Raw genomic sequence first — 25,178 nt, 5'->3', positions numbered from 1 at the left:
AGGGGGCCCCAGGGTGCCCTGCCCACTCCTACCCAGATCCCAGAGCTGAGCAACTCCAGGCCTTCTCGTCGGGGAGCCGTTGAAGGTCAAATGTCAGGGGCGAAGTCACCTTTCATCCTAGTAACCATGACAACCAGTAGACCTCCTTAAGAGCAGGACCAGACGTCTGCCCCGTATCCTGTCCCACGGCTGTGTGCCCAGCTGTGCTGTGACTCTGTGTCCTCGTGTGTGGTCTGGGCTCATCTTCTCACTAACGTGAAACCCGTCTTTCCTCCCTGTTTGTCCCCACCTGTCTGGTGCCGTGTGCAGAACGGCTTTGCCGTGGTCCGCCCCCCAGGACACCACGCGGAGGAGAGCACGCCCATGTAAGTAGGCGCGAGGCCGTTCCGGGCAGGGGCTGCAGGTTTCCGGTTCCTCTCATGGGAGGGCTGGGCTGCACTTGAGTGAAAATGGGGCCCCAGCTGGCACAGCTCCAGAGCCGTACAGGTGACCTTCACCCACCCACCAGCTGTGGCGAGGTGGTGGCCTGAACCGGAGGGGGCAAGGAGAGGAACCTGCAGACATCTCTAGACATCTTCAGTCTTGTACAAAAGTGGCTGGGATTTAACCTGCACCAGAATGAGTTCATGTGGTGCTTCATTGTTCTAGAACATTCCATCCAGACCCCTCAGGTCATCTCACGTGTGGCCTTTTAGCTGACCTGCTTGTGGTTTGATACCAATGAGACTGACCTTTCAAGGTCATGACCACAGGGGCCAGCTAGGTCTGGACTCCGTTTGGGGCTAGGGGTGCCTCTGACCATGCACACATCTGAGGCGCTGGCCGAGGTAGCGGGCGTGGCACGCAGATTGCCCCAGGTTTACCTGGGAGAGTCGGTGGCAGGTAGGGACGGACCCACCTGGGGCAGAGTCACGGGGACCGGACCCTGGGCCTCACCAGTCGTGTACCGAGTGCCTTGGTGCCTGGGGGTGGGTTCGCCGTGATGCCATCTCGTGGGATGTGGGAGGGAAGGGCCCTGACGCCGCTGGTGTCAGTGGAGGTAAGAGAGGGGACGTCCGGGCTGTGCCCCAAAGAGTAGGGTGGGTCGGACAGCACAGCGGGGACCGTGCAGACGGAGCCCGGCTGGGAAGCGGGGAAGCACGGGGAGGCGGAGGCAGACCCTGTCTTCAGGAGCAGCTAGAACAGGCTGAGGAGCCGCAGGCCAAACCCACCCTCGTGAAGGAGCCTGGGGTCTGGCAGACAGGCGAGCGGGAGCCCCGTGTCCTCTAAATCTGGAAGCGAGGGCATCAGACCGCGGTCTGAGAGGGAATCTCCTTCCCGCAGCGCAGGGAGCGCGGCCTCACCTGAGCAGCCCTGTGGCCTGGGGACGCCATGACCCAGAACGCTCCGTGGCATTTGGGAGCAAGATCCTCCTTCCCCTGGAGGCCCTGTTCTGATTGGGGTCTAAGTGGTTTGGTGTCCTGAAGTGTGCGAGCCGCGTGGGTTGGAAGGAAACGGGCAGCAGCGTGCTGGGTGGGCGCCCCGCGGGTGTTCGCACGAGCCGTGGGTCGGGTCCCAGGCCCGGAGGAGCCTGCCAGGGGAGGGCTTACAGGTGGCTGGCCCGGATTCCAGAAACGGACCCCCCTGGGTTTCCCCACCTTTGTGGAGATTTAGGTGGAGGGGGCAGATGTGGAGAGTTTCAGATTTACTTGAATTGGTTGCTTCTCACCCTCCTGAAGACTCTCAGAGTTAGTCAGTCACGGGATCGATTCTTGTGTCGTCGTCGCATGTCTGAGAACGTGACAGATGTGCAGTAAGCAAGTAACCTTTGTGACCTCTGGGCCTGTGCGCCGTAGGGCCCCTGCAGAGGCCGGCCCGTGTGCGTTCTGCAAGGCTCTGGGGCGAGGAGGCGGGGTGTCGGTACATCGAGGGAGGGGTGCCCCACCCCGGGGCACCTCGGTCCGCGTGCGGGAGACCCGTGGGGGTCCGTCTGTGCCTCCGCGGCATCAGTTAACGGAGCCGAGAGTTCACCAGACCCTCTTCAAATCTCACAGGGCTCTAGATGGTTCTGTCGCGTCTCGCGTAAAGGCGGATGAGAACCCATGTTTCCTCTCCGTGTCTCCTCTCATCTGCAGGGGGTTCTGCTACTTTAATTCCGTAGCCATCGCAGCCAAGCTTCTCCAGCAACGGCTGGACGTGAGCAAGACCCTCATCGTGGACTGGGTAAGTGGGACCCCTTCCCCGAGAGGGGCTGGGGGCCGTGCGCCCCCCTGCTTCCCCGAGCAGACAGCATCCTGTGTGCGTTTCTGCCTCCTTTGGCCTTGCATTTGGGGACCTTAACTTCCTGGAAGCTACCTCAGAGACGCAGGAAGTAAAAGCTCAGACTTGCTCCGAGTCCGTTTTACAGGTGCCCTCTGCCCGTCCTGCCAGTAGCCGGTTCCTGAAATGTCTAGAGCTGTGCCCGTGACTGAGGGCAGCGGCCAGAAGAACTCGTGGAGAGGAGGGTTCAGGGGGGCGGTGCCGGCCTCGACCTCACGCGTCCACCGCAGGGCCTGGGCCAGGCTCTCCCACGGCCAGATGTGGCATGTGTGTGTCAGACCCTCCTGACGGAAACTGGGTGATTACGCCCGTGTAGCCGCTGCCCCGTTTTCCTGCCAGGCCTGCCGCCTCCCCCCGGCCCCACTGCCTGGGGGGCAAACTGCGGTGTGAGAGCCGTAGGTCGCGGCTGAGCTCCGAAAGCAGTTATGCAAATGCTTGTCCCGGGGATGGACGTGGACGGTGCTTACTTTTGAATTCTCCTTCATTCTGTTTGGCATTTATGATTTATTTTATAAAATTTTTAAGGGAGAAGAAAAGCAGATAGATACCCAGGGGGGATGATCGTTTGTGCCACGGACTCCTTCCCAGTTTGGGAAAAGAAACACCAAACCCCAGCCTGGCAGAAACCGGCAAGCTCTCAGGGGCCGGGCACTGGCCAGGGGCGCGTAGATGGCAGAGGCCGTGCTTAGCGGGCTCGGGTCCTCGTTCCCGTGTCCCCATGAGCCCGGCCTCCACTCCTCCCAGAGGATTAGTTAGGGGTGCTGCCAAGATGTTAAGTGTGGAGCGGTGCGTGACCACGTGGCTAACATCCCCTCGGTCCACGACGCAGGCGTGGCCAGGACGCGGGGGGAAGTTGATGGTTGTAGGGCTGCTGACCCCGGGTGTGCGCCCCCACGGGAAAGGGCACACGCGCATGCAGGGCTGCGTCTGGTGCGGAAGGTTCCCGTCCCCGCAGCCTTGGTGCATGTCTGCTCAGCTGTGGTGGCTTTCTGGTTGATGGGATCAGGTGTCTGTCCTGCCACATCTCTTCTGGTGAGCACAGATAGCTTTTACTTTTTTTTTAACATACTTTTTTTAATGTTAATTTTTGAGAGACAGAGACAGAGTGTGGGCAGGGGAGGGGCAGACAGACGGTGGGGGAGACAGAATCCGAAGCGGCCTCCGGGCTCCGAGCTGTGAGCACAGAGCCCGACGCGGGGCCCGAACCCATGAGCGGTGAGATCATGACCTGAGCCGAAGTCGGACGCTCAAGCGACCGAGCCACCCAAGCCCTCCTCACAGACAACTGTTATAAATAACAAAGATACCAAGCAGTTCCCAGGCTTTAAAATCACTGACTTGCCCACAGCTTCTCACATGTGTGAAGCCGGCTGCCCATCCTGGTGGCCCTCTCCAGTCCTGACCCGGGCCGTGCACGGCCTCAGGCCTGGTAGGAAGCCCGGCTGCCCTGCCCCACTTTTGTGCTTTTAACACGCACGCATCGTGATCAGAAGCGGTTTGGGCCTGGGTGGCTCGCTCAGTCAGTTAAGCGTCCAGCTCTTAGTTTCGGCCGAAGTCATGACCTCGTGGTTTCGTGGGTTTGAGCCCCACACCGGGCTCTGTACTGACAGCACAGAGCCTACTTGGGATTCTCCCTCTCTCCCTCCCTCTGACCCTCCCCCTTCATGCTGTCTCTTTCTCAAAAGAAAGAAAGAAACTTAAAAAAACTTTTTTAATATAAATAAAAATTAAAAAAAAAAAAAGCAGTTTGCTGTTCGAGCCTGGGGCCCGGGACCCCCGTGCTGTGCGCCCCTGTCCCTCCCGGCCCCACGGGATGGCCTCCTGCTGCACCCCAGTGTCCGGCACAGAGCCGACACCTCACACGTGCTCGAAGGGGAACGGCTGCAGTCCGCTCCGTCCTCACAGACGTGGCAGCGGCCGGACGGTTTTGTCTGGGAAACCGTGGCCTCTGGGTGGGGCTGAAACGCCGGCCTCTTCCCCCTTGCCGGAAGCTGCACTGCGGCACGGTGCCGAGGCCGAGGGAGGCAGACGAGGACGCAGCCTGGGGCTCTACTTTCTGTCTCGGGGCCCTGCGCAGGCGCCCGGCCACGCCGGGAGCCCAGAGGCGTCCCGCTAGCGCTGGGTCCTCCGCTCCCTGCTCTCCCAGGACGTGCACCACGGAAACGGAACCCAGCAGGCCTTCTACAACGATCCCAACGTCCTCTATATCTCCCTTCACCGCTACGACGATGGCAACTTCTTCCCGGGCAGTGGGGCGCCAGACGAGGTGAGCGGGGGCCACCCACCCGCCCGTGTGCCGGGCCGCTCTGCAGGTGAGAGGACAAGTGGGCGCGCACAAGCCAGGCCTCCCTGCTCGCGTCCATCCCAGCGACGGCAGGCAGGCGTGGGCTGGATTCCACCACGTGCCCACGGGGGCTTCATCTGGCCTGCGGTTCCAGTGACGGACTGGCCCTCACGTCTGGCTCCAACGTAGGCAGATGTGAGAGAGCCCGGGCACCCTTCCTCCTGCCCATTCCTCTCGTCCGTCCGTTGGGCAGGGCGCCGTGCTGCCCCTCAGCTGTCCGGGGCCACACGGGAGGGGGGATTGGCGGCTCACGGGCTCCTTCACGGCGCCCGAGCCCCCGGCAGAGCCTGCCCTCGCCCTGAACACAGAGGCCCTGACACCCGGGGGAGAAGTTTAATCGGACTCCGGGCCTTATTTCCTGGAAGGAGGTAGGGAAGGATAGCCTCCTGTACTCGCATTTCTGTGCCTCTGTTGGTGTCTATGCCGCAGAGCCACAGGCCTTCAGACACTGCTGGGCCGTGGCCAAGGGAGAAGGGCGGCCCCACACCCCTCCAGGCACAGGTGGCCGAGAGCCCTCTCCCCGTTGTTGGGTCCTCGTGTCAGGGGCCCTGGGAGCACATGCTGGGGAGCACAGGACTCAGGCTTTGCTGCCGGGCCACTGAGCCAAGAGCCGCAGGCCTGTGACACCGGGGCCGGGTGCCCTCCAGTTGAGGGCCTGTGACACGAGCTTCTCTCTCCCACTCAGGTGGGCACAGGCCCAGGTGTGGGCTTCAACGTCAACATGGCTTTCACTGGCGGCCTCGATCCCCCCATGGGAGATGCGGAGTATTTGGCGGCCTTCAGGTAAGTGTCCCGGCTTCTTGTCCCACGGGGCACTTGTCAGACAATCGGGGGTTCCACACCAGTGTCCCCAGCTCTTGCTCGGTTTTACTGATGTCCTTGGACCTTCCTCTTCCTACACACACACACACATACACACACACCCCCGAGGCCCCTCTCGGGCAGGCCCCTCCCCCGGCATCCCTGGGGGCCCCGCACAGGGGGGCATTTCTGTAGCAGCCTTTTCTCTTAGTTGGTTCTCAGAGCCTCAGCTGGAGTCTGAGACTGTCTTGTCACCTCTGTTCGGCAGCAGGTCCGTCTTGGGCTTTAAGAGAGACACGGGAACCCTTCTGGGTTTTGACGGTAAGGAAGTGACTGAGGCCCGGGTGAGGACTTCAGTGCGGGGCTGAGAAAGGTGGATGCTTGCTTCGGAAAGATTTCATGATCTCCCAGCTGTCCTTCCAGTGAAGTCCTTGTGGGACAATGAGAGGCAGGAATCCGTGTCCCGCCTTCCCTGCTGCGGTTCTGGGGAGGTGCGGGGCCGCCGTCTGCCCCGCTAGGACAGAGCTGTGCGACGGTTCCTTTAAACAGAGTGTTTGCTTTTGTCCTGAAGTGGTGATTTCTCCTGTGATCTGGGCCAGGTTGAAGGAGTTCCTGCGACCAAGCACAGACCCTCAGCAACGCGGGCTTTCTGCCGCTTGTTTTAAGTGGCGGCCTCTCCCTTCTCCCCAGAATGTGGGGTTCTGGGGCCCCAGGGCCCCGTGAGGAGAAGGGTGCTGTTCAGCGTGCTAGGTCTCTCGGTCGTCGTTAGAAAACACTGTCGGTGCGCTGGGAATTGGAGCCCCGTGAAGCTTCCTCCCTGCCTGTTTCTCGAATTCCCTGCTCCCCTTCTGCCGTAAATCTAAAGCGCACGCGTGTACGCGTGATGCCTGTGTCTCTGTGGACATGCGTGTGCATGTATCCGCGTGCACAGGGCTGTGAGCATGTAGGCGCGTGTGCATGTGTGTCTCTGGCGGGGGTGGCTCCGTAGGAGGACACGTCTCTACACGTTCTGCCGTAGCATCCGCCGTGTGCTCCGGGGGGCCCCGCGGGGGCCACGGGACCCCGCGTGCTCGTCTCCGAACACAGTTCCGCTCCCCAGACTCGGAACGGTTGTTGGCTCTGGCACGATGCATCACCGCGTGGATAGAAGCTCCTTCCCAGCTGCTCGTGGTTCACGGAAGTAGCGGCTCAAATTTGGTTAAGTGGAGGCAGCAGGTTAGCTTCTCCAGCAGCGAAGTTGGTTTTTACAATCGCGTCCGTCCCCTCCCCAGCTGGTTTCTCTGCCCTGATTTCCCCGAGTCACTTTTTCCTTTAATCTCATTGACTTAATTTTGATGTGTCTTCCTACCCCTCAGCAGATACAATGCAATCTTGACAATCGCGTGCCTCATTTAATGGAGAGGGACTCCCCCAGCGGGTATGGGATCTGGCAGTTTGCCCGTGTGCCTGGTTAAGAATCCACGCCACGAAATCCGAGCCCGTGCAGTGCCCGCGGCGGGGGCCTCACTGCCGTCCGCGGAGCTCCTGTGCCACCTTGTCACCCCTCGGCCCGAGAACCCGCCCTCTCGGAAGGCCGCTTGGAAAGTAAAGTGTCTGGGCACCTGCCGTGAGGACCGTTGGTTGGCTGGGGACCCCAGGGCACGCCGTGGGCAGAGGGCGGCGCTGTGCTCGGCTGGGCTGGCCGCAGCAGTGGGGGCAGCTCTGTACTTCACGTCACCCCTGCTTTCGGCCGTGCTTCAGCCGTACTGGGTGCTCTGGTCCCGAGACGGGGACGCCCAGCACCGGGAGGTGGCCCTCCGGCCGCGGGCGACCCCCCTCCCCCAGCCGCCCGCCTGGGTCCAGCCTTTAAGATGAACCGTTCTCTCCGAGTTGCTGTTGACATTGTGTTTTAATCTTCTGCCAAGCGCGTACATGATGATACCTTATCAAATGAACTTTTTAAAGCTTAAATAGCCTCTTTGAAAAGGAAAATTGTTTCAGGGTTTTTTTGGTTTTTTTTTTTTTTTTATTGATTTCAATGTAAAGTAGCACTTTGAAGTTTACAATTTATGGTTCCCTGGGCATCGATCGGCTAGGGGAAGAAGGGTCAGGATCCGTCTTCCCCTTTCTTCTGTGCGTCTCCCCCTTTCTGGGGGCCCCTGGGGACAATGCGGGCCTTAGAGGCAGCACCTTGTTACTCAGACCCACGGCCTGCCACGTTGCGTTTCAGGAGATCAAGCCTGGGATGAAGAAGAGATAAGAAAATTGCCCCTAATGAAATCCAGAAGTGGCGGCACTTTCTCCTGGGGCTCAGACTTGAGGACAAAAGGCAACCCTAATTCAAACCAGCCCGTGCCAGACGGGCTTTGAAGTGCAAAAGCAGGGGCGAAGGCCCCGGCGGACGGAGAGGATGCGCTCTCCTTCCCCTCCCCTACCTGCCATCCGGTGTCAGCGCTCGGCAAGCGAATCTGGGATTACGTGTGCTTTTAGATCACAGCTTTGCTTTAAATGTGCTCTTGTAAAGCGTATCAGAGATGTCAGTGAAACTGGATATTTTGAAGTGGTAACTTCAATCTTTTAACGAGTCGCGATTTGCCTTTAAATTGAGCCACTGGGTAGATTCGCGTCCTTTTCGACCCAAAGACGGAGGCTCTCGGAGCTCACGTTACTTCATAAGCTGTTTTGTGGGGGTTTGTTCCTTTTTCCTCCTAACGAAAAATTCTTTACAAAATCGTTTTTAATTTTTATTTATTGTTGTGAAATGTGCTTGGCGCTTCCCGTGTTAGCCGTGGGGGCGAGCACAGCTCGGAGGCACCCACCACGCGGGTCTGTCCACAGAGGCTCTAAGAGTCCAGGCCTCGCTGTTGTGAAGACGTTGGATCCAAACCCCCGGACCTCGTCTGCTAGAGGCAGTGATGGCCCTGGGAGGGCGTCCACACCCCTCTCCGTGTGGAAACTTCCCCAGAGGACGTTCCGTGGTGACTTAGAAGCGGAACGCGGCAGGTCACGTTGAGCCAGCCCTGGTGCCTGCCCTCGAGGGCGGGGCAGAGCCAGGACAGCAGGGCCCCTAGGCTGTGGGGCGCGCAGGCGGGTGCAGTGACGGCCGTACTTGGGCACCTGCTCGCGGGGGCATCCCTGCGGGAGCACACCTCCCAACACAGACCTGCCTGTGTCGGGGGCCGCCTCTGGGGGCCGGGACCGTGGCCCCATCGGTCAAGCGTGTCAAGGGCTCTGACCAGGTGACCAACACGGCGGGTCTGTGTGTTCCACGGCTGTGCTGCGGGAGCCCCGATGAGGACTCGGCCGCAGAGCGGTCAGCTCATACTTGTGGCTCGGAGTCGGGTGCCGGGGTGAAGCCAGGGTCCTGCCCAGAGCGAGGCGGGAACCCGGGACAGAGCACAAGGGTACTGAGCCAGAGACGAGGTTGGCTTTGCGGCAGGAAGAGGGGGCAGCTGGGAGAGGCCTGGGCCGCGGTGCCTGAGGGGACGGAACTGTCATGCGCGGCCCGGCAGAGACCTGCTCCTCGGGCCGGCTGTGGGTCTGTGTGGAGTCCTCAGCAGCCCCACCGCCTCTGCTGCTCGTGCCCAGGGGTGCCCCGTGCTGGGGAGTTGCAGGGGAGCGCCGAGATGGGTGGAGGTGGCCAAGAGTGCAGGCCCGGGGACAGGCCCCAGGAAAGGAGCAGGACAGAGCTGGGAGCATATCGGGATGGGACATAGAGCTGGGAGCCCGTCCGTCGGGGTGGACCAGCCATGGGGAGCACATCGGAGCAGGGCAGCCTCGGGGAGCGTGTCAGGACAGAGCTGGGAGCACGTCAGGGCCCGACAGCCTTGGGGAGCCCGAGCACAACCGGAGACGACGGTGGCAGTGGGGCCGTGGGCAGCGAGGGACGGGTACCGTGTTGGCAAGACCCTGGACGGTGAGGGGTGTAGAGAAGCCGGCAGAGCTGGGTGCCCCACTTGGCAAATGACAGCCAGACAGGAGCAGCAGGGAGGGGCAGGGCTCAGAGCAAGGTGACCTCCCCGCCCTCTGAGGAGGCAGCAGGGGGAGTGGAGGGACATCCCCACCTCCTGAGGGCAGAGTCTGGGTTAAGAGAGCGCAGAGAGCCTGGAAGTGGGCGGGGTTGCAGAGCTGGGGGTGCAGAGGAGACGGGGGCAGGTGAGGGCCCGGCCTCAGTGCCCGGCTTTGCCCTAGCCACCCACTCAGTCCTGCTGGCCGCGGTGCCTGTGGAATGGAAGGAGCAGGACGCGGCCGTGGACGTGACCGTCAGGGACAGCCAGGCCAGAGCCCGTGGTTCCCGTCGTCATCATTGCTCTGACCCTGACTCCCAGCAGCGTTCGAATACGGGATGGGCAGGCACTCCAGCCGCGTTCCGGGTGACCTTGGTGAAAATGACAGATCTCGGTGGCCCTCAAAACATGGAGCTCTGACGCCCCGAAGCCCCAGAGGCCAGGCCCAGCGTGCAGGTGGTGGCAAATCCAGATGTCAGAGCAGACACGCCAGCCCTCACGGCAAGGATGTGCACAGCATCCAACAGTAGGAATTTTCAATTATCAAAATGCCACGGCTGTTAAAATCGTGTCATCAGACACCCAGGGCACCGAGCTCCCGCGAAACCGGTTTGGGCGATTCAGCAACAGCTGTTGTGTGTCCGTCAGGCGGCTCCCGCTCACGTCAACTCTGGCTGCAGACCTTGAACTACAGGACCGAACCCAAAATACGCGACGAGGACAGAGCAGAAGGCGTTGTCGCGAGAGCCCTCGGGTGCCACGTGACAGGGGAGGTGTGTGGGCCGGTGGTGTGGACCAGGCTCCTGGGGCACATGGAGGCCACCCCCCAGCTCCCCAGGTGCTCTCGGGCACAGGGGGGCACGGCCCCCGGAGGCAGCACCACTGGCCCGAGGCTCGTGACCACCGCGAGTTTGGTGGGTTTTGCATGGGGCCCTGGTTGGGGGACAAACCAGAAAGGCCGTTTCCTGCCAGAAGCAGGAACCAAGGGCAGAATCGGTCGCTGCCCGTGGACTCCCCTGTGGGGTTTGCAGGTGGTGAGTGTGTACGCCTTGCGTAACCAGACGTCACGGGGTGGCTTACGAGGAACGTTTCTGTTAGGTGTAAGTGCCCCGTAGGTCCGCCTGGCTGTCGCTCCCACAGGCAGCCGGGACTGGGAGCAAGTGTCCCCCGTGGTAGCAGATCGAGTTCACGCTACCCCACCACGCCGGCTTGCGCCTATCCTGGGCACGCAGCCGTCCTCTGCGGAGATCCGCGGTGCGGACACGGACAGACGTGTGCGCCAGCTGGCGGGCGCAGAGTGGCCGGGGAGCCTCAGGCTTGAGGGAGGCCTCGGGAAGGGAGCGGGCAGCGTCCCAGGGCCTCCCGTGGGGCTGCGCTCGGGGCGAGCGTGCAGCGAGGCGCCAGGCTCTGTCACTCAGCACTGCTCCGACCATCTGAGCTCCAGCCCCCAGGGCCAGGCCATGCCGAGGGGGCTCTGGGGCCATGGGACCCGGCGGCGTGGCTCCTGAGAACCGGGTGCCCTCTTCTCTCCCGCAGTAAGGGGTGCACCAGTCACGGGCACGTGCCCACCTCTTCTCTGGGAGACGCGCCTCCTCCCGCGTCTAAGCAGACGGTGGGGAGCGTGCGGCTCTGGGAAGCTCCCCCCTCACCCCTCTGCCTTCACGTTGCCCTGAGGAACGTCCACGGTGGCCCCACAGGAGCGCTCACCTGAAAGTGATGATTTGACAGAAGGCCTGCAGTAAATATTGACATCTTGTTTTCAGAGACCAAGTTGCTTGTTAAAATTTCATTCTAGAAATGAAACCTGAGGCCAGATTCCCATTTTCTTTGCAACCGTGAAACATAGATGTTTTGCACGGGGGTGGGTCCTGGATGGGATGATGACGTGGGGGTTCTAGAAGGCCGATGGGACCGTCAGGAGGGCACATTCAGCTCCTTTCCTAGAGGCCAGGAAGCAGAGTCCCGTGGGGCGGAAGTGACCTCTCCCAGGGCCTACCTACCGAAAACCGGCCTGGAGGCCCACCGTGCGCCCGTCTGGCACTCACCACGTCTGGTTTTCGTGGCTTTGGCAGGTGATTGAGATCACAACCTGCGGGGCTCCAAAGCCAGAAGTAAAGCGAGAGTGTGTGCTCGTGCATCAGCTGCCCACGCTTGCGCGTGGCCGATGGGCCTGCGCCCCCCACACCCACACAGACACGTGGGGTCAGCCTGTTTCGCGTCTTGTTTTTCACTGGCTTTTCAGTGATGCCACACAGCCGGCGTGGGCGCCGGGCGCTCTCTTGGTATTAACTTCTTCCGTGCTGTTTTTGTTAACTTTGTGGCGGGGGGATTAGGAACAAAATAGCTCAGCAGTCCTTCAGAGCAGAGGACGAGGCCCACAGCGCGCGCTGGCTTCCAAACGGCTGCTGGAGCCCTTTGTGAGCGAGCCGGCATCTACAGAAAACGTCCGTGGTTCTCATCGCCAGGATGAGCCAGGCACGTGGCTGAGACTGTTCTGCCTGAAGACAAAGTTTGGCGAAAGCCGCCGGCAGGCAGGTGCCGATCGGCCTGGGGCCGCCGAGAGCCACCGCGCGCGACCCGGGTCCTCAGAGGGGACCGTCCTGTGTGGGCGGGAAGGCGGAGTGCGTCCCTGGTCGTGACGTGGACACGGGACGAGCACCGGGACCTCCTCGCCTCCGGTCTCCGTGGCAGGGCGCCGAACCCCAGCTGTGGCGCGTGTGCTGAAGCGGACGGTTTGTGTAAAGACTGCGGTTTGCACTTTGCATTCACGGAATCTGAGGGCTTGTGCTGCAGCGTCCCGGCGGGCACAGAGAAAGGTGCTCAAATCCAGGGCCGGTGTCTGACGTGAAGGATGCTAGCAGCGTCATCGCGGCAGAGTCTGAGGCGGACGTGGGCCAAATCCCACCTCGAGTCTTTTTAAGTTTGAGTGGAACGGGCCACGCACATGTGTTCCCGTGTGGCTGTGGCTGTTTTCGCACGACCAGGGCCGTGTCGGGTGGTGGCGACAGGCCCCGTGGCCCAAAGACTCCGTTTCCTCTCGGGCCCTGGGCGGGAACACCTGCTGGTCCAGATTCACATGCCGTGCCCTGCAACCCCTGACGGACGGCCCCCACGGCACAGAACCTGCTGGAAGCTGCCCTCACCAGCCCGTGGCTGAGGCCGTCCGGACACAGCTGTGCGAACGGGGCCCGGCCTCAGAGGAAAGAAAAGTAGAAGCCGAGAGAGCCTCCAAAGCCAGCCCTGACCTTCTGGGCCTGCCCAGTGGGAGGTCCCAGAAGCGGGCTCCCGGGCCGGCCGAGGGCCTGGGGTGAGGTCGGTGGCAGACTCTCTCGGTGCCTGACGTGACCAGAGGGAAGCCCGGAGGCTCCTCCCCCGTCACAGACGCCCTCCTCTCGGACGGGCTCGCTCGCTGGGTCTTTCGGCGCCGGCCCGCGCGCGTCAACGGGTCTTAACCTCGTGCGCTGGGGTTTTTGTCTCTTCCGCTGCCTGAGGTCAGAGGGACGTCTCAATGCGATCACGTCCGAGAGTTGTTCCCGAACGGAGAAGCGGTTCATTTTTGGTTCTGCTGGCCCAAGCTGGTGCCTTACGGAGTTGACTTTGCTGACTTAAGTGGCGCATTTTGTGGCAAATTTTATTTTACAACACAAAGCATGAGAGACTGGAGGCTCTCCCACCAGCCCTGCTGCCCTCTGGCCGTGGTGTTCCCGCTGAGCAGGCGTGAGAAGGGCCCGGGTGGGCCTCCGGAGACCCGTTTGACTGAGTTGAGAGTCCGACATGAGCAGTGGGGCCTGTGGGCCTTTGGAAGGTGCAGGACAGGAAGTGGCCTTTGGTGCAGCACAAACGTGGTCCGGCCTGCGCGACCCTGGGGGAACCCAGGTGACGAGTTCCGCGGAGGCGCACGCAACCTGCTCCAGGCACCCGGGCCCCTGTGTCCGCAGCACTGCCCGCCTCGCCCAGAGGGAGGAGGGAGACCCGGGGAGTCTGGTAATGGATTCAGAATCGAATAGAGCAAGCTTAAGTGACGGACGAAGTCACATAGCTTCCTGTTGTGACACGTCCTCCATTGTAGCCGGGCGGGTGTCATTAGACCACGTGCAAGTGGTTGTTTTGTGTTAAGTGTTTTTTCCACTGTTCATGGGGCCGTTTTCCTCATTTCCCTAATGTAACTAAACCACTGGACCTCTCGGTGGGTGTTTACACCTTTAGCCCATCCATTCTCTTAAATGTGCTTATCTGGTATCCCCGTACAGATCCCAGGTGTCAGATTAACCCACTGACCGTGTGCCTGCCGGCCATCCAGTCGCTTGTGGCTGGCATGCAGGAGCGAGGGGGGGCCCCCTGCGGGCCAGGGCTGCTCGGGGGCTCCCTGTCCTCTCAGCCCCACAGCTGTGGGTCCCTGGTGCCGGGGGCAGTCGGTGACTGTGCCTGTCTTGAATCCGGACCACGTGAAGGGGGCATGGGGGGAACAGAGGCACCCCCACCTACAGGAGCGAGACAGGACCTACAGGGAACAGAAAATGAGGCGTGGGGAAGATCTTTAGCAGTCTGGACGGCTGGTGCTGCGGGGGTTATAGGTCCCCCAACATAATCAACCAGCCTCCTCCAGAACCCCTGTGCGGTGGCTTCCCTGGGCATTCACGTCGGGGTTTAGTGGTTCAGGCTTTGAGGGTGCTGTGAAATGAGCCGTGATCACCTTCTGGGTGCGAGTCCTCCGATCCCAGCCCCCGTGCGGAGCCCTTATTCTGCTGACCTGGGTGGGAGATGGGCCAGTCTCCCCCCAGCCGTGCCCCCTCAGCTAACCCAGTGTCGCCTTCTCCTGCCCTTCGCAGAACCGTGGTCATGCCCATCGCCAGCGAGTTCGCCCCAGACGTGGTGCTCGTGTCTTCAGGCTTCGACGCCGTGGAGGGCCACCCCACGCCGCTCGGCGGCTACAACCTCTCCGCCAGATGTAAGTCGGGTCTGCAGATCACCCAGGAACACAGTCTGGATTCTGCTGTTTTTACGGTTAGGCGTGATCTGCATTTCAAGCCTCCGCTTTAGCAACGATAGGAGGAAACTGTCCGTGTTACATCTTCCCAAAAACGTGACCGTGCCTGCCGCCCCCGAGAACACAGGGCAAACGGTGGATGCACAGGGTGGCCCTCGCGGGGGCCGTGCCCCAGCACAGACCTCAGAGCCCTCCCTGATGCCGGCTGGGGGCCCGGGGGCCCACACACCGACCGGGCAGAGGGCCAAGCGTAGCATCACGCCCAGCGCCCCTCCGTGCGTGGCCAGCCTGCTGCTGGCCGTGTTCTGAGCTTCTCCACTTACAGGCTCCCCTTGGAGACCATGTGGGTTCAGGCCCAGGCCTCCGCGACAGAGCAAGGCCGGGGAACGTTTGGGTTTCCCGTTGCAGATAAAAGTTAGTTTACACTACCGTGTGGTCTGTTCGGCGTGCGATAGCGTCACGTCTAAAACCACGTATGTGCCTTAATTAGAAGTTATTTTATTGCTGGCTTTGCGGGAGTTGTGACCACCGATCGCCATGACAAACGCGACGATGATGAACAAGGTAGAAATCCTGCAAAAATTACCAAACTGTGACGCAGAGACACAGAATGAGCAAGTGCTGCTGGGAAAACGGTGCCCACGGACCCACGGACTTGCCCGACTCAGGCTTGCCCCAGACCTTCCTTTTGTAGAAAGTGCAGTAAAGGCTGAGGCGCCTGTGGCCCTCAGGGCAGCCTCGGGGCCCCATCACCGTTCCCGTCAGAGATGTAGCCGAGGCTCTGGGAGGTCATGGCCCGGCGTTGGGCCCGGTCCGCTGATGGCGGCCTGTGACGGGGCCGCTGAGGGCGGCACAGCTTTTGCCAGCTTGAATAAACATCAGAACGTGCTGGTGAGGACGGTAATCACCACTACCCGTCATGCGTTTTCTGCTGGTGGGAGGGGAGGTGGGTGCAGAGGGCATGCTGTGGCTCTTGATGAAATCCAGACACGCCAGACGTGGTGTGTGAGTCCGGGAGGGGCCCGCACCATGGCGCGTGTGCCCGTGACTGTACGTGCACACGCGTGTGCCCAGCACACCGGCCGACCAGACCCCCGCGCCTCTCCCTGGCCCCGAGGCTCCCAGGACACAGCCTCAGGGGCACATTCTTGGTGCCTCTTCTGTGGCCCCAGCCCAAGAACCGAGGGGCTCCTCCGGGGGCTCCTTCCTTTCCCCCAAACGAGATGATTTGCGGCATTATAAAATCAAAGCACCAAACCGTAATTCCTACTCTCGAACAGATCAAACAGAATCCCAAACCGAAATTCTTCAATGAATTTATTACAATCAGACCTGGCTTCTATTATGTGTTTCGGAGCGCCAGCCCCCTGGGTCTCTGTAACGTGATGTAATGCGTCTCTGGGTGCTTTGATCCGCGGCCCGCCCTCGCCCTCGGCTCACGCCTCCCATTTCCTGTTGCAGGTTTCGGGTACCTGACGAAGCAGCTGATGGGCCTGGCTGGCGGCCGGATTGTTCTGGCCCTGGAGGGGGGCCACGACCTCACGGCCATCTGCGACGCCTCGGAAGCATGTGTTTCTGCTTTGCTGGGCAACGAGGTAGGAGGCGCAGGGCGTCCGCGGCTGCTCTGTGCACAGGCTTGGGGCTCGGACCCCGGACCCGTGGGCTCTGGTGCATCTGTACTCAGGCCGGGGTCATGGCCGCCCCCCCCCCCCCCGCACCCCGTAGCAGGACCGCTGCACACTTGCACAGTGCTCTGGTCATGGCTGGAAGGGTGGGAGCTGAAGGGCTACCCAGAACCCTTTTCTCTGTAAAGGTGGCTTGGGATCCTGTGTTGTAAAGGTACCCGCCTCTGTGTGTGGGTTTTCTCATCTCCCCACTTCCTCCGTGGACAGTCCCTTCTCAGAGGGGTTCGAAGGTAAATTCTGGGGGCAGCGTCACCATGCAGGTTTGCAGACTGGGGCATGGGGTCCCGGCAACACCCAGACTTGGGGCCCTGTCCCCACCCAGGCCACGGGACAAAGTCAGGGGGATGCTGGCTTGCACAGCTGAGCTCGGAGGGTCTGGACCGGAGAGGGAGCCTCTCACGGCTCAGGGGAGAGTGTCCCCGGGAGCGCTGTATCCCAGGGCAATGCTGGGCCGGGCTGCCCCGGCCCGGCTGGGGCCGCAGATGGGGAGAGCTGCCCAGCCGTGGGTGGACGGAGGGCGGGGGGGGGGGGGGGGGCAAGTGCCGCCTGCAGCGTCTGAAGTGTGACCCGAAACCGTAGTTCCCACTTTGATTTTCCAAAATGTGCTCTTCCTAAAGTTTTAAAGCCATCCGCGGGCCTTTGGACATGGGGTCACACGCCTGTGTCCTGACCGCCTCGGAGGAGCGCGGGGCGCGTTCCGGTCCCTCACAGCACAGCTTGCTCTCGTTGCTCACTGTGGCATTGCCGCGCGGTCTGAGGCCAGCCGCGCGGTGTCTGGGGGAGCACAGGCGGGGCTCCCTAGATCACAGGCCCGACCTACAGCAGGGAGGGGCCGGGGGCCCAGGCTCACCAGACACAGGGCCCACGTGGGGGACGTCCGGAGGCGGCCCACGAGGTCTGCAGTGTGCGAGGACACGCTCCAGCCGGGCGGATTCCCTGGGCGTCCGTGGGGACGCCGCCGTCCCCCTGCTCACCTGGACTCACAGGAGCCTGAGTGACAAGGCCCCGAACTGCGGCTGGAGGACGCACGGCTCAGGACTCCGCCCGACCGGAGTGGTGCCTAATCCCCGGGCCACTTGTGGGCGCTTCCAAGAAGATCCGGAAGGCAGGGTGGCCCGGAGGATTGGGGCGGGAGGCCCAGGCGGAGACGGCCCCTGTGGCTGTCGGGCTCTGCTCTGGGCTCCAGTCAAGCAGGCCCCGGTGGGGAGGGCGCCCCTCCCGTTCCACTGAGCCCTCTGTCGGGAGACCCAGAAGCCCAGGGAGAGGGTGGTGCTGTGCGGAGTACCGGCCAGTTCCCCCGTGTGGGGCTGCCTCTGCCTGGCCCAGGAAGGCCCCTGTTGAGGCCCCTTTCTTGTGCTGTAGACACCGCGTCTCAGCCTGGGAGCTTGAGCCAGCTAGGGCTCCGCCAGGAGGCACGTCTCCCAGAGCGGGCTCTGGCCCACCGCACGTCCGCCCTCCTAGACCCCCGTCGGGATCACGCAGCGGGCAACAGGGCCCGCACGGCGTTTGAGGAGGGCTCCAGTGGAAGGTGCAAAGTGGGGCTCAAGCAGGCACTTGAGGGCGCTTGTGAAATCTGACTGCATCCCACGGGACACGGTGGGACGACAGAGCGCAGACAGGTCTCCAGTGACAGAATGCAGGGCTCTGTCCTCCGGCCACTGGCACTCGGTATTGTTCCGTTTGACTTGGGTGAGCCGTCAGCAGCACGCTGTGGACACGGCAGGGTGAGACGTGTGGCCTGTGCCCCTCCAGGCTCGGGGTGGACGGGGCTGTCAGGATGACATTTGGAGGCAAACGTGAGGTCTGAACCCCAAGGCCTAGTTGCAGCCACGCGAGCTCAGGGTCACATGTGAGCACGGCCTGTCGGGGGTTCGATCCTCGGGCAGCCCTGCGCGTGTCCTCTGGGTGAGGTGGCCGACAAGGAGAGGAAGGCAGGTGACCCTGGGGGGTGTGGCAGCAGGGGGGAGAACCACAGCGTCTCGGTCCTGGGCCCACACACCCGGAGGAGGGCGCTGGTCCAGGGGGCTGTCCTAGGACCGCAGTGGTGGAGACCCTCCCGTGCTTCCTGCCCAGCAGCCCTGGATGGCCGGGCTCAGGGTCTGGAGGAGCAGGGTCTAGACCCTCGGCACCAGGGGCACCAGGGTGAGTAGGACCAGGAGCCAGAGTCACCGGCACCCAGCTCCCGGAAGGACTTGCTTCCACGTGCCCCGTGGCGCCCGGGCCGTGGCCAGCAGTGGGGCGTGGGCGGTGGGCCTCAGGGGGCTCTGTGTTCTCCTGACAGCCTTTTGTCACGCGTGCTGTGTAGACCACGGAGCTTGGTGGCAGACCTCCTTTCCGGTCAGGTTGTTAGCAATGTGCTGGGCTGTTCTGGAATAAAAGACGGGCCTGCTTTTTAACGTGTCCCCACATCACCACCCTTTCTTCACAGAAAACAGCCGCGCCCCCAGACTTTGTGCTAGAGTTTAAGAACAGCTGAGTAATATACTCAGACCATCCTGAAGCTTTTCGATTGTTACAGCTAGTGGTTTTACACAACGATAAAGCCCAGGCCCGGTCCCGCTCCCTGGGCGTCTCCCTTCTACGAAGAAAACGTTTTCCTTAAGCACTAGTTGTATCGAGGTCTCTTGAAAGTCTTTCTCCTGCAAGGAAGCTGCACTGAGCCCCGCTCCTCCTCCCTGCGGGCTTTCCGGGCTGATGCTCCGTGCGTGGGACAGTTTGGCACGCAGCCGCCGCGGCCTGCAGACAAGCGGTTGGACCGTCACCTGGGCCACCGGGCGACCGCCGTCTGAAGTCCGGCCTTGCTCCTGAGAGCCGTTTTACGTGATGGCTCCAGCTTTAGGTTATTTGCAACCATCGGTGACAGTTGACGATGGAAAATCGTTTCAATGTGCCGCTTAAGTAGTGCAGGCAGACATGCGGGGAGCCCAGCAGGTGGGCACGGAGGCCTCCGGTCGGACTTGCAGCAGTGAGGGGCCCGGGGCACGGGCCCCCACAAGGGTAGGGTTTATTTGGGCAATTTCTGCTTAATCATGGCGTATTTCACAGTTACGTACTGCCGCTCGGCCCAAGTCCAAGATCGGTGGAGAATGGTAGGGGGCCAGGTGAGACCGGCGTCGAGGAAGGTGTGGGGGGATCTGGCCCTTCGTTGCACCCTCACGCTTAGGAAAGGACCCGGTGCGACCGCTCCCAGTGGTCACAACAGTTGCGAGTGAGAGATGGGGACACGGAGAGACACAGAGATGGGAACAGACAGACAGGGAGACCAGGAGAGACAGAGGCACACAGGGACAGGGACGGGGAGATAGTGACAGCCTGACAGCCAGTCTTCGTTCTCTCACGTGCACCCTCACCTGCACACGCCCTCACACACGTGTTCACGCTCCCAGTCAGGCCCCCTCAGGCCCGCAGTGACCACTTGGGGGGGCCAGCAGGCGCTCGTGGGGGACACAGGATCTCAGATTGTGTGCACCGGGGCCAGGGTGGCGAGTCACCCGCTGACCAACGTTTGGAAGGGCGGGCCCGCGCCGTGTTCTAGAAGTGGGGAGAGCTGTACCTGCCCTGGCACAGAGTGCCCTCCTCGCCCCATCATCGTGACAGTGGGATGAAGGGCGTGTGGTGACAAGCCGACCCTCCCCGGTCCCCTTTGTAGAGCGAGGATGAGGGTCCACGCGGTCGCAGGCTGCCTGGTTCCGCTCCCGGGGTGGCGGCTGAGCAGGGCCCGTGAACTGCCTGTCCAGCAGGTTCCGTTACTGACCGCCACGCTCCCACTGTGGCCCTGGCAGCAAGAAACACTGTTCACGGGGCTCACCTTCGGGGGGTGCTGTTTTCAACGACTCCCCCTCTTCCAGGAGGAGCCGCAGCTACGAGGACAGAGCCAGACGGAAGGCGGGGCGAGGGTGCGGGGAGAGGGGAGACGGGGGAGCTCTCCGGGGTCAGTCCCAGCACACGGGACCGGGTCCTCTGCACGGCTGGAGGGACCCCCAGGGGGCTGCCCCGCACGTGCCTGGGGAGGGGCCACCAGCAGCTGTTAGAGAAGGCTCCGCGACGTTGCAGTCACGGGGACGCTCTGAGCCCGTAGCCACTGCTTCCCCAGGACGATGGGGCCGCTGCCCGGGCCTGACACGTGGTCCCCCAGCCCCCTGCAGGCGCCATCCAGAGCCCACTAAGCTCCCCGAGCCCCACTGCCGGGCCCTGCCGCCCGCTGTGTAGACCAGACGTGGTGAGCCCACCTCACCCTGGCTGTGGGTTAGCGGAGGCGGTGCTGGCTGTGCGTCTGAGCCCTTGACCTTTTCTCAAAAGGAATCGTGATTTGTAGTTCTTAGTCCTCCTCTGGCTTGTGTTTGCATTTCAAAAACTTTGCTGGAAACCAGCCCCTCGCGTTCTACAAGCCTTTGTGTTTTCCCCGGAAGAGCTATGGAAAAGGCCGCTGACAGAGACGGTTAGGGAGTTGTGGCCGCGCCCCCGCCACGGTTCCACGCACCACGGCTGCCCAGCCCGAGCGGGCAGACAGCAGCCCTCCCCACGCTCAGCACGGCCGAGGAACCACCGCTGACGTCTCAGGTGACCCCCAAAACAGCCACAGTTGGGGACAGCCCTGGGGAGCGTCCCCCCCTGGGCCCCAGCCGTGAGCAGCTGTGGACGTGCTCGGGGACAGCAGGGATCTGGCCGAGGATGCCACTGGCACGTGACGGGAGCCTCTAGCCTCAAAGAGTGACCAGGCAGCGACCCAGGAGGCCCCTCTGGAGGCGGTCGGCAGGGAGCCCCCCGGGGCATGGTCAGGGTGCCTGTGTCCTTGGAAGGATGAAGACTGAAATCTGTTCTTGGGGAGCAGCCCTGCTGAGGCCGAGGAGGCTGGAGTCTCCCTCCAGAGAAGGGACCCACCGCACTCGGGGGACAGAGAGGCGGGAGCCTGCTAGCGGGCGCACTGCTACGGGGAGCTGGGCCCGGGAGGGGCCGGCAGAACAGCCAGGGCCTGGCGTGGGGGTCAGAGCTACAGGTGGGCCCCCTGAGACACCCGCTGGCAGGAAGGAGGCCTGGCGTGCCTGCCGGGTGCCGGCAGTCTGGACTCAGAAGCAGGAAGGAGACCGCGAGGGCCAGAAGGCTGCCAAGCTGACCGACGCGGCCGGGGCCCTGGCCGGGTGGCTGCGCGGGGGCTCTGGCGGCCCGGTGCGGGCCGGAGAAAGGCTCCCAGTGTGGACGGCCCCGGCGCCTCTGTCGTGGAAGTTCTCCCGGCCGACGCACATCTTCCCACGTGACGAAAAGCACGAGCAACGACCCAAGCTCTGCCAGGACGTCTTGGGCACCGTTTTCTCAGGCCGTCGGAACCTGCTGGTTCTCGAGCGGCCCTTCCAGACTGTGGAGCAGAAAAAGGCTTTCCCCTCCTAACGAGACTCAGGAGCTGAAGCCCTGAACAGCTGTCATCAGACCAAGAACGGTCTGCAAGGGCCAGACGTTTGGCATCCTCAGAGTGGGACACGGAGTGTTTCCCTGCTCACTTGTGCTGAGACCAGCATCTCAAATACTAAGCTTAAGGTGTGCTTCTGAAGTGTCCCGGACCCAGGCATCAGGGCGGCTTTGGGGGTCTCCTGTCTACAGCCGGCCCATCTGCTCCCCCCCAAAAGAGCCGTCTCCCAGAGGAGGCCCGCAGTGTGAGCACGAGGCTTTGGAGCTCAGTGACGCATCTCCCCGGCTGAGCGCCCCTTCCAGGACACAAAGGCCCGGGGACTCCGTGAGTCTGGCACGGGGGGGGGGGGGGGGGGGGGGGGGGGGGGGGGCAGGGCCGCCCTCCCTCCGCTCGTGTTGGACGGCCTTTCTGTTGGGGGGGTGGTTCCGCCACCCCTTTCTCTGCTCCCCACCTCAGCCTCCCGATGCCTGCACCCCCACCTGGCCCCGTCTCCAGAAAGGTCACTGCTGCCCCGAGGGTGGACAGGGCAGCCCACCCCCGCACCAGCCTGCCCTGCCCTCCCCTCCACCACTCTGCCCCCTCCCCCTGCCCGGCCACACCTGTCACGTCCCCAGGGCGCCGTGGCTTCGCCCTCCCGGCTTCTTCCTGGTCTTTGCTCAGAGGGCACCTGCTCAGGACCACCCTGGCCGCTGCATGGACACGGCAGTCCCCTCACCACACGCTGTGTCCCGCGACCCTGCTCTCTGTTGGATCTACGCCTCCAGTAAGGCTGTAGGTCACCTGGCGGTCTCTCCCCATCACTAGGATGCCACCCTAAGGCTGGGGGATGGGTGGCGTGTGCTTTGTTCACCGACGTAGCCCGAGTTTTAGAACAGCGGTTCGCACTTAGCGGGCCGCCCCGCAAATAGTAAATGAAAGAACAAAATCGCAACTGATCAGGGGGTAACACTCTGAGTCCTAAAGTTTCTCCCGTTTCCCGGCCCTTTGTCGCCACGCCAAGGCTGAGGCAGGCAGCCTCGCATCTCCGGCCCCGGAACAGAGCCCGGTGCCGGGTGCTGCCGGGTGGCTGCTCGGGGCCCAGCTGACCAGGGGCCAGCCTGCAGGGCGATGCTCTGGGCCGGCACCCTCTGCCCCTCAGCACGGTCTCGCGCTGGCCTTGCAGCTCTCCGCCGGTCGTCACGGGAACAAACCACGTGCCGCCGGCAACACGCTGCGTTGTCACCTCGCTTCCCTTCTGTCCCTTTACTCCTTTCCTCCCGGAGACCCCACAGGAGCCACCCACTCTTCCCAGGGGCGTCCCCTCGGGCTTCTGTGCAAGCCCACGCCGCGGGCAGTGCTTTGCCCCGAGGTTTCTCGGGATCTTTCCCCTGAATTCCGCATAACTTCATGACAGAGAAGGAACAGGGTGGCCAGCACGGCGGGGGGGAGGGGGGGGGGGGGACACATCCTCCCCGTGTGCTCCTCATGCAAGCACGCAGACACCTCACCTTCCAGAAGCCTTTGCCAGGAGCTGGGACGGAGAGCGAGTCCCAGGCCGCAGTCGAGCCACAGGCTGATCCCCTGGGGTGCCCGAGACAGGGAGCCACCGCGGGAACGCGGTGGGGACAAGGCAGGGACACGCGCACCGCAGCGCTTGGAGGGGACGGTGGCAGAGGCTGTTGTGAAGGGAGGGTGACGTAAGCCCCTGGAGGGCCAGCCAGCCCCGGAGACTGGCCGTGAGGAGCCTCCCACCCCGAGCAGAGCCAGTCACGACTTCCTCGCCCTGATGCAGCCCTCTGTGTCAGAGTGAGACTTTACGGAATGAGTTGGGTGTCTGAAACCATTTTTCTCTCAATAGCGGGAGAACGAAGTTTCTGACGATACTGGAGTCGGGCAGGACAGTCAGGGCTGCGCGGCTGTGAAAACCCGAACCCGGTGCGTGGAGCCCGGGCTCCGCCCCTCACCGCCGTCCACACAGGACCTGGCCAAGCAGGCTGCCCGCAGGGACGCTGCTGTCTGCACACGGGGGCCCGGCCAGGGGGAAGGGGTGCTGGGGGACCGTCCCGCTGTGGCTCTGATTCCACATCTCCCCACCTGGGACCCACCAGGTTGTCGCGGGTCGGCGCCACTCGGCCTTCTGACGTTCGACCTCTGCCCGCCTGAGGGGCGAATGGCACCCCAGGCGGGGTGGGCCGTTTCCTCATCACCTGCCGGTTCCGAGCCTATCCTCGGGGACCTGTTGGCAGCCCGTGCTTTCTTCTCTGGTGAAGCTCATGGCTTTTGCCCGGTTTTCTACTAGGCCAGTGTTTTCCCGTTTATTCGTAGAGGGGAAGATAGGACGGATGGGTGGGTGGGTGGGTGGATGGCAAGACGGACGGATGGACAGGGGATTGGACGGGTGGTCAGCTGGACGGATGGATGGGTGGGTGGACAGATGGACACTTAGGCATCTTTCCTTTTTTGTCCTCCGGAAGAGCGAGTGTAGGATCAGAGTAATCTCTTGCCTGGAGGGCTCTCCTGCGCCCTGGGTTTCCTTTGCAGGAAAGCTCTAGGTGACTGACTGCGTCACTTCTGTCCGTTCTCGAGTTAGTGCCGGGAGGTCACGCCGTAGCAGATTCATCCACCTCAGCCAGGTTTCTTCTTGCCTGTGGCACCCCAGCCGTGGCCCCCTCACCTCCCGGCTCCGCTCCTGTGCCTGGGTGGCGGCCTCGCCCAGTCCCGCCACGACCCGTCCGTTTAGGTTGTTTCAGAGAATCAGCTTTCAGCCCCAGTGGCCTTTTTCTTTTCCAGAATATGTTTCTGCCCCTTTTCTGTGTGTTTTCTTCACGTCTTTGTCCGGGCCCACTCTGTCCTGCCGCTCACCTCTTAAACTGAGCACCTGCTTTTTCTGACCTGTGTGTGCCTCAGACGGGTACATGGCACTTGGATTACTTTTTATTTCTGAGCGTTTCCTGAGTTCCGTCGATGACTTCTTTGACCCGTGATTGGTGGGCGTGGGGGGTTTTGTCTGTTCGCATTTCCAAACCTAAAGGCTCACGGCCCTCGTCTGTTACCAGTTTCTTCCGGCTCGTGCATTGGCAGGAGCAGGAGGCATGGCTGCGGGGACGCTGGCTCCACGGCCGGAGTGCGGTCCGTCTGCGGGGACGCTCCCGGTGTGTTGGAAGGAGCACGCCCCCTCCGCCCGCCTCCCAGGGCCCTGTCCTCTCCTCCAGGCCTGTTGCAGCGTCCATGTTTGGTTTTCTCTGTTGACTTCTGCCTGCTCTTTCTAAGGAGGACGGGCCGCCCTCTCCTCCCACGGCGCGCCTCTGTCCACCCACTTCGGTTCTGGCGACGTTCACCTCCTACATGTTGAGCGAGTTTCGCCAAACGTGTGCAAATTTTCAGTCCTGTCCTTTCGGTGAATCGAAAGTTGTATCACTCCCTAGAGCCCTCCTTTGTGTCCGGCCACGGTTTCCCGCTCACGCACCTGGTGTGGACCGCTGACCGTGTCCTGAGGCTCCTGCTCTGGCTTGTCTGTCTCTCCTCCTGCCTTCCAGCCCCCTCCTCTCTCAGCATAAGGCTGGATTTCATTCTGATTTTTTTTTTCTTTTTTTCAACGTTTATTTATTTTTGGGACAGAGAGAGACAGAGCATGAACGGGGGAGGGGCAGAGAGAGAGGGAGACACAGAGTCGGAAACAGGCTCCAGGCTCTGA

The 25,178-nt window shown here is 62.3% G+C and overlaps 1 protein-coding gene across 5 annotated transcripts in view; it reads left to right on the top strand.

The window, feature by feature from the left end:
• Nucleotides 1-25,178, top strand: part of HDAC4 (histone deacetylase 4) — a 254,745-nt gene that overhangs the window by 219,530 nt on the left and 10,037 nt on the right. For all 5 annotated transcript variants that reach the window (XM_043578356.1, XM_043578355.1, XM_043578354.1 and 2 more), the window contains exons 18-23: nt 310-365; nt 2,115-2,202; nt 4,445-4,564; nt 5,328-5,425; nt 14,259-14,377; nt 15,878-16,011. In XM_043578356.1, the coding sequence (XP_043434291.1) occupies nt 310-365; nt 2,115-2,202; nt 4,445-4,564; nt 5,328-5,425; nt 14,259-14,377; nt 15,878-16,011 (615 nt within the window). The remainder of the gene's footprint in view (nt 1-309; nt 366-2,114; nt 2,203-4,444; nt 4,565-5,327; nt 5,426-14,258; nt 14,378-15,877; nt 16,012-25,178) is intronic.

Source organism: Prionailurus bengalensis, chromosome C1, assembly GCF_016509475.1.
Source record: "Prionailurus bengalensis isolate Pbe53 chromosome C1, Fcat_Pben_1.1_paternal_pri, whole genome shotgun sequence".
In the NCBI taxonomy this organism is placed as follows: domain Eukaryota; kingdom Metazoa; phylum Chordata; class Mammalia; order Carnivora; family Felidae; genus Prionailurus; species Prionailurus bengalensis.
The sequence above is the reverse complement of the archived record's forward strand: the minus strand, read 5'-3'. Positions and strand labels throughout refer to the sequence as shown.